Here is a 17,513-nt window from a genome sequence, read left to right as displayed (position 1 = left end):
CTTCCGGGGCCGCTGGCGGGCTCCGCGCGCGAAAGCTGGTATAGAGTGGTGCTGGTTCGTGTAGGGTTGTCCTTGCTGCCCTTGCCCCACTGTGAGCCCTGGTCTTTGCACACACACACACACACACACACACACACACACACACACACACACACACGGACGTTCACTGCATCCACTGTGAGCCCTGGTCTTTGCACACACACACACACACACACACACACACACACACACACACGGACGTTCACTGCATCCACTGTGAGCCCTGGTCTTTGCACACACACACACACACACACACACACACACACACACACACACACGGACGTTCACTGCATCCACTGTGAGCCCTGGTCTTTGCACACACACACACACACACACACACACACACACACACACACGGACGTTCACTGCATCCAAAGACCAGCTGCAACTGCAACGTAAGCCTATTAAATATCCTATGTGCCTCGCTTCAGACAATGCCCTTCCCTCACTACCCAATTGCAGGTGGGAAACCTGAGCAGGTTGGGCCCCACCATCCGGAATGGAAAGCGGATCCCAAACCCAGCCCTTTCCAGGGTGGTGGCGCACGCTTTTTATCTCAGCACTCTAGAGGCAGAGGCAGGCTCATCTCTTGAGTTTGAGGTCGGCCTGGTCTACATAGAGAGTTCCAGACCAGCCAGAGATACATTGTGAGACCCTGTCTCAAAAGATAATTCTTGTGAGAAATGTAAATCAGCAGAGCCTAGTGGCTCAGGCCTGTAAACGCAGCAACTCAGGAGGTGAAGGTAGGAGATCATGAGTTTGCAGTCAACATGTTTTACATAGCAGAGACCCTGTCTCAAAAATAAGTTAAGGTCAGGCATAATGGCTCATGCCTTTAATCCAAGCACTCTGGAGGCAGAGGCAGATGAGGCCAGCCTGGTCTACATATCGAGTTCCAGGCCACCCAGACCTACATAATGAGACCCTGTCTCAGAAAATAACAAATTCAGTTAATAAATCTATCTCTATATTTTTTTGAACTGAGGATCGAACCCAGGGCCTTGCCCTTGCTAGGCAAGCGCTCTACCACTGAGCTAAATCCCCAACCCTATCTCTATATTTGTATCTATACCAGCGGCACACAACTAAATTTACTTCCCAGTTACCTCATTGTAAGAGAATCTACTGAATACAGTTGCAATAAGTGCATCGCTTATTGGACATGGTGGCACCTGTCCTTAATCCCAGCACTCTAGAGGCAAAAGCAGGCAGATCTCCTAGTATTGTATTGGTTTGTCAGAAAGGAAGGATTAGGAGAGAATTAGCTTTTATCTTCGGTCCAGGACTGTATCCCAGGCTGGTATTGAACAGAACACACAGACCTTGAATTTACTGCACTGTTTCTGACTTCTCAATGCTGGAATGGCAAGTGTGAGCCACCACACACATTGTTAACTGGTGCTGGGGATGGGAACCAAGACAGACTAAGCAAGCGCTCTACCACTGGGGCCTGCACTCCAGGCCAGCTCTGCATTTCTCAGTGTCTGCAACTTCACAGTGAGTCTAGGTGGCATTATTCTTTTCCCTGTGTGTGGATGTCCTTGAGTTGCTATGCTCTAGGTGGATATTGTTCAACAGGTCTGAGAAATTCTCAATTTTCTTCAAACCCTCTTTCCTAATTTTCTCTCCTGGAACTGAAACATTAATCTCCTCACTTCTCTCATGTTCCCTTCTAAAGGTACATGACTATACTCTTAGCCCCTGAGAAGCAGGAAGGTCAAGACGATGCTGCATAGTATTTGGGCCAGCCTATGCTACAAAAGACTGGGTCTCAAAACAAGTCAAGAACTCAGTTCTATCTCCTAAGCCTAAACTTGCATGAATCCCTGATTTTGAGCCCAGCACCCCTTCTCTTTTCCTGCCAGGCTGGGGCACATAAGAACTCTGCCAGGCCAGGCATGTAGCATATACCTTTAATCCCAGCACTCAAGATAGAGGCAGGTGGGTCTCTGTGAGTTCAAAGCCAGCCTGGTCTACATAGCGAGTACCAGAACAGCCAGGATTACATAGTGAAAGTCTGTCTCAAAAAAAAAAAAAAAGTTTAGGCTGGTGAGGTGGCTCAGAGGTTAAGAGCAATGGTTGTTCTTCCAGAGGTCCTGAGTTCAATTCCCAGCAACCTCACAACCATCTGTAATGAGATCTGGTGCCATCTGGCCTGCAGGCAACATGCAGGAGGAATATTGTATACATAATAAATAAATCTTTAAAAAAAAAAAAAAAAGTTCAAGGCCAGCCTCAAGTATTTAATTTGAGGCTAGCCTGGGCTCAAAAAAAATAACAAATGATTCTATCTTGAAAAAAATATTTTATTTATTTATTTATTTGGGGTTTTGTTTGTTTTTGAGACAGGGTCTCACTAAGTAGTTCTGGCTGTCCTGGAACTCCCAGCCTCTGCCTGCAGAGTGCTGGGAGTAAAGGCATGGGCTGCCACCACCCAGTTTATTTTTATGTATATGGGTGTTTAGCCTGTATGTCTGCACCACAAGCATGCAATTCCCAAAGAGGCCAGAAGAGGACATCAGATCCCCTGGGACTGGAGTAAGGATTGTGAGCTGCCATGTCAGTGCTGGGCATTGAATCAGGGTGTGAGAGAAGAGCAACCAATGCTGAGCCATCATCTCCCCAGCATCCCTGCCCCCACTTAATAACTGACTTAGTCCCAGTTTGAGGTGCCCATATACTTATGGGTATGGGGTCATCCAATGGAATGGAACCTTCCATGGGCCACACCTTAAATAAAACTGATTCTCCCCCACGGAAGTCATCCACTGTCAATAGCCCCTTAGGGATGGGGGCTTGTGACCAGGCTGGATGTTGACTGGCCTGATCCCATGCCAGTCTTCTGGAGGCAGCCACAGCTGGGCTTAGAAATATAAATACTGGGCAGTCCTCTCAAGTCCAGAGTTATGTCAGCCCTCCCTGACCTCTGGCTCTTCTAGCCTGAAATGGTCCCTAAACCTTTGGGTGGTGATGGTGGTACAGACATCGAAAACTTGTGGCTCGGCATCTTTATCTTTTTAAAAAATATACCAAAATATACCTTTTTCAGACTTACTATTTTATGATTGTTTTGTCTCCATGTGTATCTGTATACCATGTATGTACCTGGTACCTGTGGAAGTCAGAGGGCACTGGTTCCAGATTTTTTTTTTTTTTTTTTTTTGAGACAGGGTTTTGCTGTGTAACAGCCCTGGTTGTCCTGGAACTCACTTGGCCTTGAACTCATAGAGCTCTGCCTGCCTCTGCCTCTGCTTCCTGAGTGCTGGGAATAAAGGCTACCATGCCCAGGTCCTCTTTAACTTCTTAATGGAGTGGATTACTCTGATTGACTTTCAAATGTAGCAGCCATAAATGTCAGGAATAAATTTCTTGGCCATCTTAATTATTTTTGTATATTGTTGAATTCAATGGACACTTCTTTATATATTTTCTCTTTCTTATTTTACTAGATTTAATTTGCTATTTTTTTTGGGGGGGGGGGTTTCGAGACAGTGTTTCTCTGTAGCTTTGGAGGCTGTCCTGGAACTCACTTTGGAGACCAGGCTGGCCTCGAACTCACAGAGATCCACCTGGCTCTGCCTCCCAAGTGCTGGGATTACAGGCGTGTGCCACCACCGCCCGGCTTAATTTGCTAATTTTTAAATGTACTTTCTTTTTCTTTTTTTTCTTTTCTTTTCTTTTTTCCAAGACAGGGTTTCTCTGTGTAACTGTCCTAACTGTCCTGGAACTTGCTTTGTAGTCCTGAATCTCACTCTGTAGACCAGGCTGGCCTTGAACTCACAGAGATCCGCTTGCCTCTGCCTCCTGAGTGCTGGGATTACAGGCGTGTGCCACCACTGCTTGGATGTATTTTCTGTCACTTATTTCTGAGTGCTGAGAGTGCCACCAGGACACAGATATGGAGGTCAGAGGTCATCTGTCAGCTGGGTTCTGGGGACTGAACTCGGGTCATCTGAATTCCCATCAAGTGGTTTTACCTGCTAACCTAGCTCCCCTGACCTACTTTGCTAATATTTTGTTGATTTCCACATCTAGCTCCTAAGTGATGCTGACTTGTGGAGTTTTCGTCATTTTAAGGGTTATTAACCTCACGCGGATAGGTGTTATGCCTGTGTGTCTGTACACATGCTTGCAGGGCCCTTGTGGGTCAGAAGGAGTTGAATCCTCTGAAACTGCAATTAACAGAGCTTTTGATTTTTCACAAAGTTTTATTCCCAGCATCAGGGAAGAAAACCAAAAAAACCTACAAATTAGGGCTTGGAAAGATGGTTCAGAAGTTAAAGAGCACTGGCTGATCTTCCAGAGGACCCTGGTTCGATTCTCAGTACCCACATGGTGGCTCACAATTTTCTTTAATTCCAGTTCCAGGAGACCTGACTCCTTCCTGGGATACAGGAGATGTGCAGACACATATGCAGGCAAAACACCCATACACACAAAATTAATTTAATTAAGAAGAATGTGGTATACTCGGGAGCTAGAGGCAGGCCGATCTCTGAGTTGAGGGACAGCCTGGTCTACAGAAAGAGTTCCAGGACAGCCAGAGCTGTTACACAGAGAAACCCTGTCTCAGGGAGAAAAAAAAAAATGTGGTATATGGAGCTGGAGATGGTTCAGCAGTAAGAGTGTTTGTGGTTCTCCAAGAGGATCTGAGTTAGATTCCCAGCACCCACATGGTGGTTTACAACTGTCTATAACTCCATTTCCAGTGTATCTGATTCCATATTCTGGCCTCTGCGGGTACCAGGCATACACAGGGTGCACAGACAGCCATACAGGCCAGAGGCTCACACACACAAAATTTGGGACTTTTACTGTTTAGGTGCCTCAGCTATCTCATTTGCAAAAGTCAAACCCTGCTTAATAAGGATGGAGAGTTCTAGTATGAGCTAGTACTTGTTCAAAGTGTTTAGAATTGTATTTTCCTAGAAAGTGCTCTTATATTCCATCATTTGGCAGGGTTGATGTGTAAGTCTTTTAGGAAACTGAAACAGATTCAAACATTCCATCCTGCTGGGAAGCTCCAGCAGAAAGGTAAACAAATCAAACTAGCTTTAGGAAGTCCCTGAAACTGATGAGACTTACTTGACCCCTCCCTGCCTAAGTAAACCATAAAAGCTGAGAGTACCGCTGGAAGGAAGGGAAGATGAGCTGCAAAGACTCTGAGACCAGACCAGCTGCCTGGAAGAAGTTTATACCAACTGAGGCATCTGGAAAGCACATTCCAACCTGTTGAGCTGCCTGCAGGCTGTGCATTGTGCTCCAGGTTCCAAGCTTTTGTGAGCTGTCCCCCATGCTGGGGTGAGCTTTGGAAATGCAGTTGTCTGAGCCTTTTCTGTTCCTGTAAATAACCTCACCCATATTCTTGTAAGTAATCCCAATAAAACTTGGTTCACCATCCCAACACGTGGGAGGCAGAGGTAGGCAGATCTCTGGGAGTTCAAGATCAGCCTGGTCCAGAATGAGTTCCAGGACAGCCAGGGCTACAGAGAAACAGTCTCAAAAACAAAAACAAGCTGGGTGGTGATACACGCCTTTAATCCCAGCACTGGGGAGGCATAGCCAGGAGGATCTCTGTGAGTTGAAGGCCAGCCTAGTCTACAGAGCGAGATCCAGGACAGGCACCAAAACTACACAGAGAAACCCTGTCTCAAAAACAATACAAAACAAAACTTGGTTCACCAAGTTGGACTTTGGTGGTATCCATACTTTGGTGTGTTGCATCTCCTTGGATAAAATTTTGTCACAAAACAGGAGCATGCACATGTGTGTGCATGGATTGAGTGCATGTGGAGGCCAGAGGTCAACACCAGGTGTCTTCCTTTGTCACTCCCCACCTTACTTTATTTATTTATTTATTTATTCATTCATTCATTTATTTTTTGATACAGGGTCTCACAGAACCTGAAGCTTATCTGACTGGCCAGTGAACTCCAAGGACCCAGCCGTCTCCACATTCCCAACCCTGGGATTACAAACAAATACTTCTGTGCTTGGTTTTTCCATGGGTGGTGGGGAAGCAAATCCAGGTTTTCATGACTGCAAAGCAAGCACTGTACCATTATTATCACTGAGACAAGGATTCGCCTGGGCGTAACTCTATCCCACCCAGTGATTTCCATGACTCCCATAAGGTGAACGGCTGACTCAGTTCTTGTGCCTGCCCCACTCTGTCCATCATGCTCTGCAGGTGGCTCTGTGACCTCAGTGCCACTCACCACTACGGAGTTCAGAGCATGACCTTTACACTCTTCCCATGCTCCTCTGTAGTCCCACTGCTTCCTTGACTATCCCAGCTGGCATAGGGCCCTCTCCTACTAGTTCTGAGTCTCTCTCTGCTTTAAGACAATTGCAATCATCACCCCTTCCAGGAGCATCCTGCTTCAGTGTCGCTGTGTCTAACCCACACTAGCATGCTGTGCTCAAACAACTGAGTCACTCCAGCTTCTCAGTAAGTTAACTCATCTGGCGTCACTTTGTAAACTACACTGCTGTGGAATAATCGTTCTGTACACTGTGAAGATGTGTTGCTCTCATTGTTAATAAAAAAGCTGATTGGTGTGGGGGGTTGGGAGGGGGAGGACAGGGGAATCCATGACTGATATGTAAAATAATTAGATTATAAAATAAAATACCCCCCCCCAAAGTTGATAGGTCAATGGCTAGGCAGGATTTTCTGGGCAGACAGGATGCTGGGGAGAAGCTTGGAGTCAGAGGAGACACCATGAGACACAGAGCGAGCAGGATGGGAAGTATGTACATGACGTAAATGAGCCTCGGGGCAGCACATAGAATAATAGAAATTGGTTGATTTAAGTTTTAAGACCTAGCTAAAAACAAGCCTAAGCTATCAGCGAGCATTTATAATTAATATGTCTCTGGTTATTTGGGGAGTGGCTAGTGGGACAGTGGTCGGTGGTCTAGACAGAAAACTCTGCCTACACTACATTTTTGAAATTGTTACTTGAGACAGGTAACTCTGTAGCCCTGGCTGGCTTCAAACTCCTTAAGTAGACCAGATCTCTAACTCACAGATCTGCCTGCCTCTGCATCGCAAGTACTAATAGTGAAGGTGTGACCACCACACCCCCGTCTCACCATCTTTTTTTTAAGTCTTCAGTGCTGGCAACTGAACTCATGCCAGGCAGGCACTCTATTAACTAATCCCCAGCCATTTAAAATCACCCTCACACAGGGGAGGCTGTTTAATGGGCTCAGGTCAAAATAAGAAACTTTCTCAGGACTGGCCATAAGAGAAGGGAGGTGGGGGGCGCTTAGCCTGGGAGGCATAGAGTTGGATACACCCTGAGATTCAAGGGTGAACCCCAGCAGACTGGGACTGTATCCCTCGCAGCTGTAGATGGTAACCGGCAGTTCCTGAGCAACAGTGGGACGGCCTGACATGGGTGAGGCAGGGGCGTCTCCACCTTAATGTGAGACTGGAGCGAGAACCGCTTAGTCTTAAAGGCTGCAGTGGGTTTGGACTCGTTCTCGGCCTTGTCATTCTCCCAGCCAAGCTGTGGTCTCACAGGGCTTGGCTCCATGGTCCTTGATCCTCTGCTACTAGGTGAACATGAAGCAGCTGTGTGACATGTTTTCCATGGTCTCAGGGTAGCTGATCTGAAATAGCAAGCTTTGTGGATCCATTTCCATGTCCCTTTGCTTGATCATTTGGTAGCCCTGCTGGTCAACTGTTAGAAACTTCATCCCCACCCTGACCTAGGGTACAAGCCTCCTTGGCAATTTGCAGGGCCAAGTTGGTCTGATGTTTCTTTCCTTGGGTACGAGCCAGGTATCTGTCCTCATTATGCAGCATCAAGCAGAGCTTGCATTCAAAGGATGCCAGGCGTTTGTGCATGAAATACAGGACCTTGTTGATGTTGATGGTTTGGTTCTAGGGCCAGTTCCTTTGGGTGCACAGATTGATGCTGGAAGACCATAGTGAAGACCTGGGAGTGTTACCAGACAGGGAGACACTTGCTGAGACAGGACTGCCAATGGTTTAAGGATAGACTGGACTACAAGGTGAATTCCAGACCAGCTTGAGCTATAGTATCCTGTTTCCAATACCACTATCTCCACTGATTATTCCCATTGTCCACCTATCACCGAAACACACAGAACAAATATCGGAAAGAACCATCAACATTGCACATAATGAGCTGTCGTTGATAGTGTCAGAACAAGGCAAACAACTGTAGCTGAGAGGAGTGAGGACTTCTAAATTACTTATCTTGTATGCATACACAGATGTGGAGGGCTGAGGACAGCTCGTGAGAATTGCTTATCCCTCCATCATGTGGGTTCCGGGGATCCATTTCAGGTCATCAGGCCTGGTGGCAAGCGCCTTTCCTAGCTGATCCATCTCAGTAGCCCACATCTAAAGTCTTTTTCCCACCTCTGCAAATCTGGGGAGCACCAAGGAGAACTTGGTGCAGGAGCTCAACGGCAAAGAGCTGTTTCGCACACAGCTGTACTTCAACAGGGCAAGGGAAGACAGACGAACAAGGACATCTTCCCAGATGTCTGACAAGAAATTAACCACTGTTCCACTAAAGCAAACGTTCACCATCAACAGAATTGGGACATTTTTGTTGTTGAGGTAAGTCTCACTATATAGAGCAGGCTGCCTCACACTCCATTCTCCTAACATTTGCAGCAATTCTCTTCCATCAGCCTCTCCAGGGCCATAACTACAGGCACGAGTCACCACTTCTGGTTACTGGGACCTCTTTACTAAAAGATGTAGGCAAAGTTTTGCCAGTGTTTGTCAAGAAAGCAAATCCCCAAACTATCATTGGACAAGGAGGCCCTGGAGTAGGTGACATATTCTTGTGGAATCCCAGACAGAAAACCTTTCCTGGATTGAAAAAAGTCCATCCAAGTACAATCTGCTTTCTGGACACAGTAGGGACTGTGTTGACCTTTTCTGAATGCACATTCCTGAGCTGCCCTAGCACACTAGGCAGCCTCTAGCCCTTAGTGCAAGTGAGACAGTGACTACAGAAAGCAAGGACAGTTTATTTATCAGCATCCTGAATTCTAACCCCAGGAGGAAGTTAAGAGCATCAACAGTCTGAGTAGCACCCCTCCCTTTGTGTCCCCACCCTCATCACCGTGACCTGATGAAGTGGTCCTGATGTTTTTCACCACACGAAGGGCCATCTACACAAACCTTCCCCAACAGTTCAAAAAAGCACTGGTGATTCCACTGACCCATGCCCTCCTTGCTGATATGAGGTTCCTGTCCTCAGTACTTCTGGGTCTCTCTTCTCAGTTCCCTACACACATACAACTTTAACCTCAAACACTGATACAAAGATTCCTTTAGGAGCAAACACACCTATGAATAAAAGTCCTTTATGCTAGGAAAGTATTACCCTCTAAAATGGGGCTATATTTACAAATTTTATTTTTTTTACATCTCAAAAATACATATAAATGAAAACCTGCTCTCCAAATGCAGATAGGCCTTTGCCTATCATGTGGTATTATTTCTATCACAAAACAGTGTCATATGAAGATCAGCACACAGCTCTGAAACATACCATTTACAAGCACACATACTGTAAGTAATGACTTTCTTTCTACTTACACAGACAGACCCCAGATGGGAAGTTCAGAAGCTGGGCTTCTCCTAGCTTTCCATCCTTGGGGAGTAAATACAAACACATGGTCAAAGATGAAACAGAAACATAGAAGCTACCAACCTCTTTTAGACACAGACACATGACCTTAGGCCACAGCAAGGCCCCTGCTACAAAGTCAATGTCAGTGTGTTTCTCAAAGGGAGAAAAGAAAGGTAACATTTGAATAAAAATGCAAAGCTGAAGAAAAAGACCAGGTGATCAAAACTGTTACGTCCGTGTTTCATGGGGAATCAGGAATCCTCACAGGACGCAGCTCCACAACCCAGTGCTCGATATGACACCAGCACCCGTTGGCAGAAGCCATGACCTCCCTACACAGTCATGTCTACACAGGCATCGCAGAGTGTCTGTTTAGCTTAGACAGTCAATAATGAGGTCATGTGGTAAATTGTCACCCCCCAAAAAAGAAGTGCAAAATCAGCTTCTGACTCAAGAGCTGACCCGGGTCAAAGCTTTGGTATATGTTGGAGGTTGTTTTGGTGACACCCAAAGCTTACTGAGATTCTCTGCTCCAGGGTTCGTCCCCAAAACAAAACTCCTGGTCCACAAAGCTCAACGACTATATAAATAAGAAACTGTACAGAGAGAACAAGCCACAATCCCCTTTCCAAGGGCTTAATGTTCCTGTGCAGCAGTTCTGAAGGCGCCCACTACAGCCACACACTTTGACCGAAACTCGACATGCTGTAATTGTTGAGATTGTTCTGAAAACAAGCGCCCACAGGCAGGCGGCTGCTGTGCCAAGTTCAACAAAACATGAGGTGAGAGTTCTCACACTGCAAGACAGCTGGGCAGCAACAGAGGAAAGACTTAAGGCAGCAAGAGGCGCTGGAGAGTCAACCCCACAGCCTCCATCAGGAACGGTTTCTAACAGTGCGGGGTGCTTCTCAGTTGCTAGCTGTCAGACACCATCTCCTCCTCCTCCTCATCTTCGTCTTCCTTCCTGTCTACTTCAGAGGTGTCTGAAGACTCATGGAGCAAGACATATTCTCTGCTGCTGAATCCAAATTTAAGGACATCTTTTTCCTTCAGTTCATAGTATCGCTGTGGCTCAATACGCTTGTTGTTCAAGAAGGTTCCGTTGCCTGAGCCGAGGTCAATGATGTAGGGCTTGACCCTCCGACCCACTGTGCCGTCAGCACGTGTGTGCTCCACAAGTCTAGAAGAGACCAAGGAGAGAAGCCCGTGAGCCAAGTCCTAGCAGAGACCATCTCCTCTGAAGCTCTCTGCTACAGATCTAGATGTCACCGACCACGGTTCAAGTGAAAACTCTGGCAGGTCACAGGGAAGTACTGCCCTGGATAGGGAAATTGGGAGCAGTTCAAATATACCTAAGAGAAAAGGTAGAGCTGGCTGGGAGTGGTGGGTGGGGATGGAGGGCCATGAAAGATCCCAATGTAGAACTCAAGGCCTCTTGTCAGGGCTACTAATATACTTCCCCAATGCTGTACACCTATTTTAGCACCAGTCCAAATGGGGAAAAAAACATCAGAATTAGGACTTGAGAGACAGAGTTCTGCTCTGAAGATCATTTACTGCCATTAGCTAACAGTTCCGGCTGTCAGATGAGGATGTTAACACTGGTCCTGTTTTCCTCAGGGGAGTGTCTAGGATCAGTTGGTAAAGGTGTATGGTCCAAGCAGCAGACTCAGCCAATGTATACCTGGCATTCTGACTCTGGCTTCTACTACTTGTTCCTCATTACAGCCGGGGGCAGGTGGACACAGGTCCAGAGTGGGGCATGACTTTCTTTCTTTCTTTTTTTTTTTTTTGAGATGGGGTCTTGGTACATAGCCCATGCCTAGAGGGTATGCCAATCTTCCTGCTTGGCCTCCTAAGACCTGGATTACAGGCCTGCACCACCGCAATGGTAGGGGCTAATATCTGGGTTTCTGATATCAAGTTCAAGACTCTCATACAAACATTAAGAGATTACTCAAGGGCTGCCAGACTGTTTTCAGCCCAGCTCATTAGATACAATGGTAATGGGCTCTCTGCATTTCCACACACACAGCCACAGGAATCCTCAGCGAGACACTCACTCCAGCCCCCTTTCCAGTTCTCCCTCTGGTCTACCTACCGGTACTGGAAGACTGCATGCTGCTTAGAGCAAGAGGGATGGTCGATGGGAATGTCGGCGATGCGGCGGTGTCGACCCAGAAGGTAAGCGCTCTGCCGATGGATATACATGACCGGAAGTACCTCATCATTTTTAAAGGGGTAGAGACGCCACCGTTTTTTTGGGATCCGGGCTTCTGGGGGCTCACTGTACTTAATAACCACACCCCGGAAGGTATTGGTGTCCTCAAGAAGTGCTCCAGAGAGTTCAAAGCTTGGTTTTTCTTTAACAGGCACCTCTTTGCCTCTATTACCAGCAGGACGAGGGATCACCTCCTGAGGCTCACCGCCAGCACCTTCATTCTGCTGGCGATGCTCCCGGCGCCTGGCATTATGAAAGTCCCTCTCTTCTTCCTGGGCCTGGAGATTCTGGCTGTCTCGATCCCGACCCTGCCCACTGACAGGCCTCTCATCAGAGCTCCTCTTTTGGCGGGAATGGCCCCGGTGCCTGTCTCGCTCACGCTCACTGTTACGAGCTCTCCTTTGTTCCTGTTCCGATGGCTCCCGATGCTGCCGATCCTCTCGTCCTCTCCTTGGATGGTCCTCACGTTCCTGAAATTAAGATGTATTCAGTAAAGGAAAGATGGCTTCTACTCTATGAATAAGCTGCCAGGGCTGGGGAGATGGCTTGGCAGTTAAGAGCACTGACTGTTGTTCCAGAGGTCCCAGGTCCAGTTCCCAGCATCCACATAGCTGTTCACAACCATCTGTAACTACAGTTTCAAAGGGATCCAATGCCCTCTTGTGGCGTATATGGACACTGCATCTATATAGTGCACAAACATCCATGCAGGCAAAACACCCACACATAAAATAATTAAACCTCAAAAAAAAACAATACCACATCTGTGACCTGGATACTGGTATTCAGAACAAATTCCTATCCACACAAGACTATCTGTTCTGTTCCCCTGGAGGGCCATTAAGACTCTATATTCCATGTTGTTCCTCAACTAAAGGCCTAATAGCTCAAGCCCACATCCAGAGCCCTCAAAACAAGAGGCTGATACAGATATGAGGAGAAAGAATATTCCCTTCAGTCATTTTCAGGCAAACTCACAAGGCAGCATGTGTAGACTAATAGCAGAGAGTTGCTGGATATAGCAGATCACTGAGTTTGAAGCCAGCCTGTTCTACAGAGTGAGTTCCAGGACAGCTTGGGCTACCTGAAACCCTCCCCCAAAAAAAGGAGTTAAAAAAAAAAAAGAAAAGAAAAGAAAGAAAGAAAAGAAAACTTTAGAACGGTCACATTTAAGATACATAAAGGAAAAAGTTAACTTCCTCATAAGTCAAAAAGTAAACGAAATAATTTCAAAAGCTCCAACTTCAACAATTAGAAAGATTATTCAAACATCTAGGAACAAACTTCAGAAACATGAAAGCCTCAAGAAATCTACAAGAAGGTATTACTCGGCAGTTTCTAAACTTCTGACAAAATGGAGACACATATTGAAAATCAGCCTGGCAAAAACTACAATACACATCACACACCAGTAGATCAATGAGAGCCAGCCGGTAGTGGCACATGCTTTTGAAGCCAGCACTCAGGAGGCAGAGGTAGGTGGGCCTCGGTGAGTTTGAGGCCAGCCTGGTCTATAGAGTTCCAGCAGGTGATTACACAGCAAGACTATTACACAAAGACCCTGACTGGAGAAAACAACAACAAAATAGACCAATGAGAAATCAATCAGTAAGGCAAGCAGTCACAGGCAAAACCTATCAACAGCAGTCTCCAGAAGAAGCTAACACTTAGTAACCCCCATCTCACTAGGAACCAGAGCATCAATGCTAAAAGAGACATTTTCTCAGATTAGCAAAACTAGAAAGGCCAGGAACAGCTACTATCAAAAGAGAAGGGACTGGGGCTGCACACCTTTTAATCCCAGCACTTGAGAAGCAGAGGCAGGGTTCCATGCCAACCAAGTGATCTAGTGAGGAAGAGAAACTATCTGCACAGAGGAGGGGACAGGGGATGGGACAGATCACTGGAGGAGTCTGAGGCAGGAGAATCAAGTGTTCTAGGCCTAGCCAGGTGGTGGTGATTCTCGGCTTTAATCCCAGCACTCGGGAGGCAGAGGCTGGCAAGTTCGAGGGCAGCCTGGTCTACAGAGTGAGTTCTGGGACAGCCAGGACTGCACAGAGAAACCCTGACTCGAAAAAACAGAGTTCTAGGACTGTAGAGATGGCTCAGGGGTTAAGAGCACTGGCTGTTCTTCCAGAGGTCCTGAGTTCAATTCCCAGCAACTACATGATGGCTCACAACCATCTATAATGAGATCTGGTGCCCTCTTCTGGCCTGCAGAGATACATGCAGGCAGAACACTGAATACATAATAAATAAACCTTACTGGGTGGTGGTGACGCATCTCTTTAATCCCAGCACTTGGGAGGCAGAGCCAGTTGGCCAGGCATCCAGGCGGATCTCTATGAGTTCAAGGCTAGCCTGGGCTACAAAGTGAGTTCCAGGAAAGGCTCAAAGCTACACAGAGAAACCCTGTCTGGCCTGCCTATGCTATCTACCAAGCAAGTTTCAGGATAATCTGGCCCTAATTAGCAGATCAACTGTCTCAACTACAAAGATGTGGAATCAGACAAGTTTTGTCTTTTTCCACCTGGTTTATTAAGCAAGTCATCAGGGTTCAGACATCTTGTAACGTGTCAGAATTGTCTTCCTTTTATGGCTGAGTAATATTCCATTAATATAAATACATCCGTAATGGTAATGGGATCAGCATTCAGGCTGGGTAAGCACTCTACTGCTAAACTTTGGCCCCAGCCCTCTTTACTTTTGAGACAGTGTCACTCTTTGGAAAGCCCACTAAGCTTTTCAAACAGTCCTGAACTTGACACCCTCCTGACTCAGTGTAGGATTGCATGCACACACCACCACACCTGTCTCGAGCAAGACATTGCTAGAAAACCTTGAAGATACCTCGGCAGCTAAAAGCACTTTTTGTTCTCCAGAGGACCTGGGTCAGGTCCCAGGACCCACATGGTATCTTACAGCCATCCTTAATTCAAGTTCTAGGGAATCTGGTACCCTCTTCTGGACTCTGTGGGCCCCAGACAAAAACACAGTACATTCACATACATGCCGGCAGGCAAAACACTGATACACAGCAAAAAAATATATATATTTATCTCACACACACACACACACACACACACACACACACACACTCAAGACTGTTGTAATATTTACAGAGATGCAGACAAAGGAACTGGAGCAGCTAGGATCATTTTTGAAAGAATAAAGTAAAAGGAAATCAGGACACTCAGTTTCAAGATTTATTATTTAAATGTGGTAATTGAGATAGCATGGTATTGGCAGAATGGCAGACATATGCTGACTGATTTTCATTGTGGAGTAAAATAACAATGTCCTTTGAAAAATGGTACTCGAGGGCACTCACAGGTCAAAGCTGGCCATCCGTACTGCTTTAGAGAGTACCATAAACAATGTGCATCCAAGACATGAGAAACAGAGAAGAGGGTCAGAGGTAAGGAAGGATAAAGACATAGCCGTGAAACGTCTGTATCCTAACTATGATACCACCCACAGTTGGGTGAGAAGTTGCCATTGGGAGAAACAAGGAAATACACATCTCTGTATTATTCCTGACAAAGAGTTATCAGAATCAAATCAATTATTTCCTCCATATGTAAATTTTCATGTAGAGCAAACGCACACACATATCCAGTTTTTAGGAAAACCCACTGCCAGGACAAGGAAACACGTACACACATGGGTGCAGACCCTCTTTGGGTCCAGCAACAGCTCTAGATTTGAACTTCCTATCAGAGGCTCCTACCCACTCACTCACCTGCTTCACTTTGACCGTGGAGTAGTGGGGACTCCGGCTTCTCTTAGTCCGTGGAGACTTGCTTCTTCTCCCTGAGGACTTGTTTTTCTTTTTGGCTGGGGACCTTTTTCAGAGCATGGTACACAGGATTTTACCTCAATGTCCCTTCCCCCAAATAAATTAGCTTCAAGGATCAGGCTCGCCTACTAAACACAACACATTTGTGAGATCACTAGTGGAGTCAGGCCTTCACTTTCCTAGTCACACTTCTCCCGAACTCACACACACAACTGCCTGTTTAAGCCTTCTCACTTAGACAACCTAATTCTTGAACCCCGAAGACTCAAAGACCTTTCTTTTCCCAGTCTGTCATCCTACTAATTGGCACCACTATCTAGGAAGTCAATCTTGCCTGTTTTGTCTTCTCACTAACACACTCCCTTCTCCAACAACCACATCCAACACCCTTGGCAGGTCCTAGGGTCCCACCCTGTCCTCCATCCCAGTCATTCCTACCAGCCTACAATGCTCCTCCTTCATCACTCAATTCCAGATACACTGGCTGTTTTGTTTCAACTTTTAAAACAAACACAATTCCACTTCAGTCTTTGTATATACTTTTCTCTGCCATGATCTCGTGTGTGTGTGTGTGTGTGTGTGTGTGTGTGTGTGTGTGTGTGTCTGTCTGTCTGTCTGTCTGTCTGGTCTGTTTATGTAACCCAGCCTGGAACTCAAGATCCTCCCGCCTCAGCATCCCCACTACTGGATTACAAGCATGCCCGACAGATGACATTGGGTTCTCCCTGGATTGTTAAGATTCTTGACTCAAGTGGATGGATCGATCTTATCGGTCAGGTCTCAGCTTCAATGGCACCTCTGTACGAGCTCTCTCCTCTCTTCACCCAACCTCTCACTACCACATTACTGTTTTAATCGATCCTTAACACTAATTGAATCTATCTACTTATTTTCCTTCTTAGGGTTAGAGCTTGCCCAATTTCGCCAGGGTCAAACCCTCTCTCTTCTTCACCATGTGGCCCAACACCTCAACTGATCTTTAGCCCACACTATGCACTCAGTAAATCGATGCTGTACGGAGGCATCGGCGAAAATGAGTGCTGCGAAGAAGTCGCCAAGACCCAATGTGAGGCACTCTTTGGCGGTAGGCAAGTGGAAAGACATTCCTACCGTCCACCATGGGCAGGCGGGGGAACCTCGTTTCAACTCAACAGGTGCTCGGCACCCGGAGTCGCTCGCACCGCCCGGGCCCCGCGCCATCCCGGCCGCGTCCCTCTCACCGGCTCGCTCCCCGGGCTCGACTCCCGCGGTGGCCGGCGCGGCCCGGCTCAGCGGCGGGCGGGGACGAGCTAGCGGCTGGGGCATCGGGCCGGCGGTGCGCGACAGGTTCGGGGCTCAGACGCTCCTGCTTCACCACCACGGTCGCCAGCGCGTCGTCAGCCCGGTGTCGCCGCCGACCGCTTCGCTCCCGCTCGCTCTTCCCCGCCTTCATCCCGCGGCCCGGCCGAGAGCAACTTGCACGGTCCGTTGAGCCACTCGAGCCGGAGGAAGTGACGGGCCGACCTTTGCACTTCTGCTTCCGGGCTGCCTGCTATCCCAGAAGCCCTCACGGCGAGGTTCCCCTACCCCCCGGTGGGCGGGGCCACAGGCGATTGGGTTCACACGCTGGGGACACCTAGGCTGGTGGTGCCAGGGGTCCCGGCTGCTGGGGAAGTGAGACTGGAGGACCGAAAAGTCAGGGCCAGACCTCGGAAGGCTGAGGCAGGAGGATCGCTGTAAATTCGAGGCCAGCCTGGGCAATTTAGTGAGATTCTGTCTCAAAATTTGAAAAAGTTGTCTCTCAGGTAGAGCGATTGCCTAGCCGAGCCCAAAGCCCTGGATTCCA

At 47.3% G+C, this 17,513-nt stretch overlaps 1 protein-coding gene across 1 annotated transcript; it reads right to left on the bottom strand.

The window, feature by feature from the left end:
* Positions 1-9,136: 9,136 nt before the first annotated feature.
* On the bottom strand, positions 9,137-17,175 carry Snip1 (Smad nuclear interacting protein 1). The gene is made up of 4 exons (XM_036179866.1): positions 16,909-17,175; positions 15,632-15,734; positions 11,770-12,359; positions 9,137-10,848 (listed from the first exon to the last, which is right to left on the bottom strand). The coding sequence occupies exons 1-4, from the start codon at positions 17,118-17,120 to the stop codon at positions 10,584-10,586; spliced, it is 1,170 nt and encodes a 389-aa protein (XP_036035759.1). The 5' UTR covers positions 17,121-17,175; the 3' UTR covers positions 9,137-10,583.
* Between the last annotated feature and the right edge of the window lie 338 nt (positions 17,176-17,513).

This window comes from Onychomys torridus, chromosome 2 (genome assembly GCF_903995425.1).
Source record: "Onychomys torridus chromosome 2, mOncTor1.1, whole genome shotgun sequence".
In the NCBI taxonomy this organism is placed as follows: Eukaryota; Metazoa; Chordata; class Mammalia; order Rodentia; family Cricetidae; genus Onychomys; species Onychomys torridus.
The sequence above is the reverse complement of the archived record's forward strand: the minus strand, read 5'-3'. Positions and strand labels throughout refer to the sequence as shown.

What these genes read in the sequence shown, in the direction of transcription:
- Snip1 (XM_036179866.1), bottom strand. Translation starts at nt 17,120, where the DNA reads ATGAAGGCGGGGAAGAGCGAGCGGGAGCGAAGCGGTCGGCGGCGACAC. An exon ending in CGAGCCCGGGGAGCGAGCCG is followed by an intron (nt 15,735 to 16,908) that starts GTGAGAGGGACG and finishes GCTCTGAAAAAG; the next exon opens with GTCCCCAGCCAAAAAGAAAA. An exon ending in CATGCAGTCTTCCAGTACCG is followed by an intron (nt 10,849 to 11,769) that starts GTAGGTAGACCA and finishes GGTCTCTTCTAG; the next exon opens with ACTTGTGGAGCACACACGTG.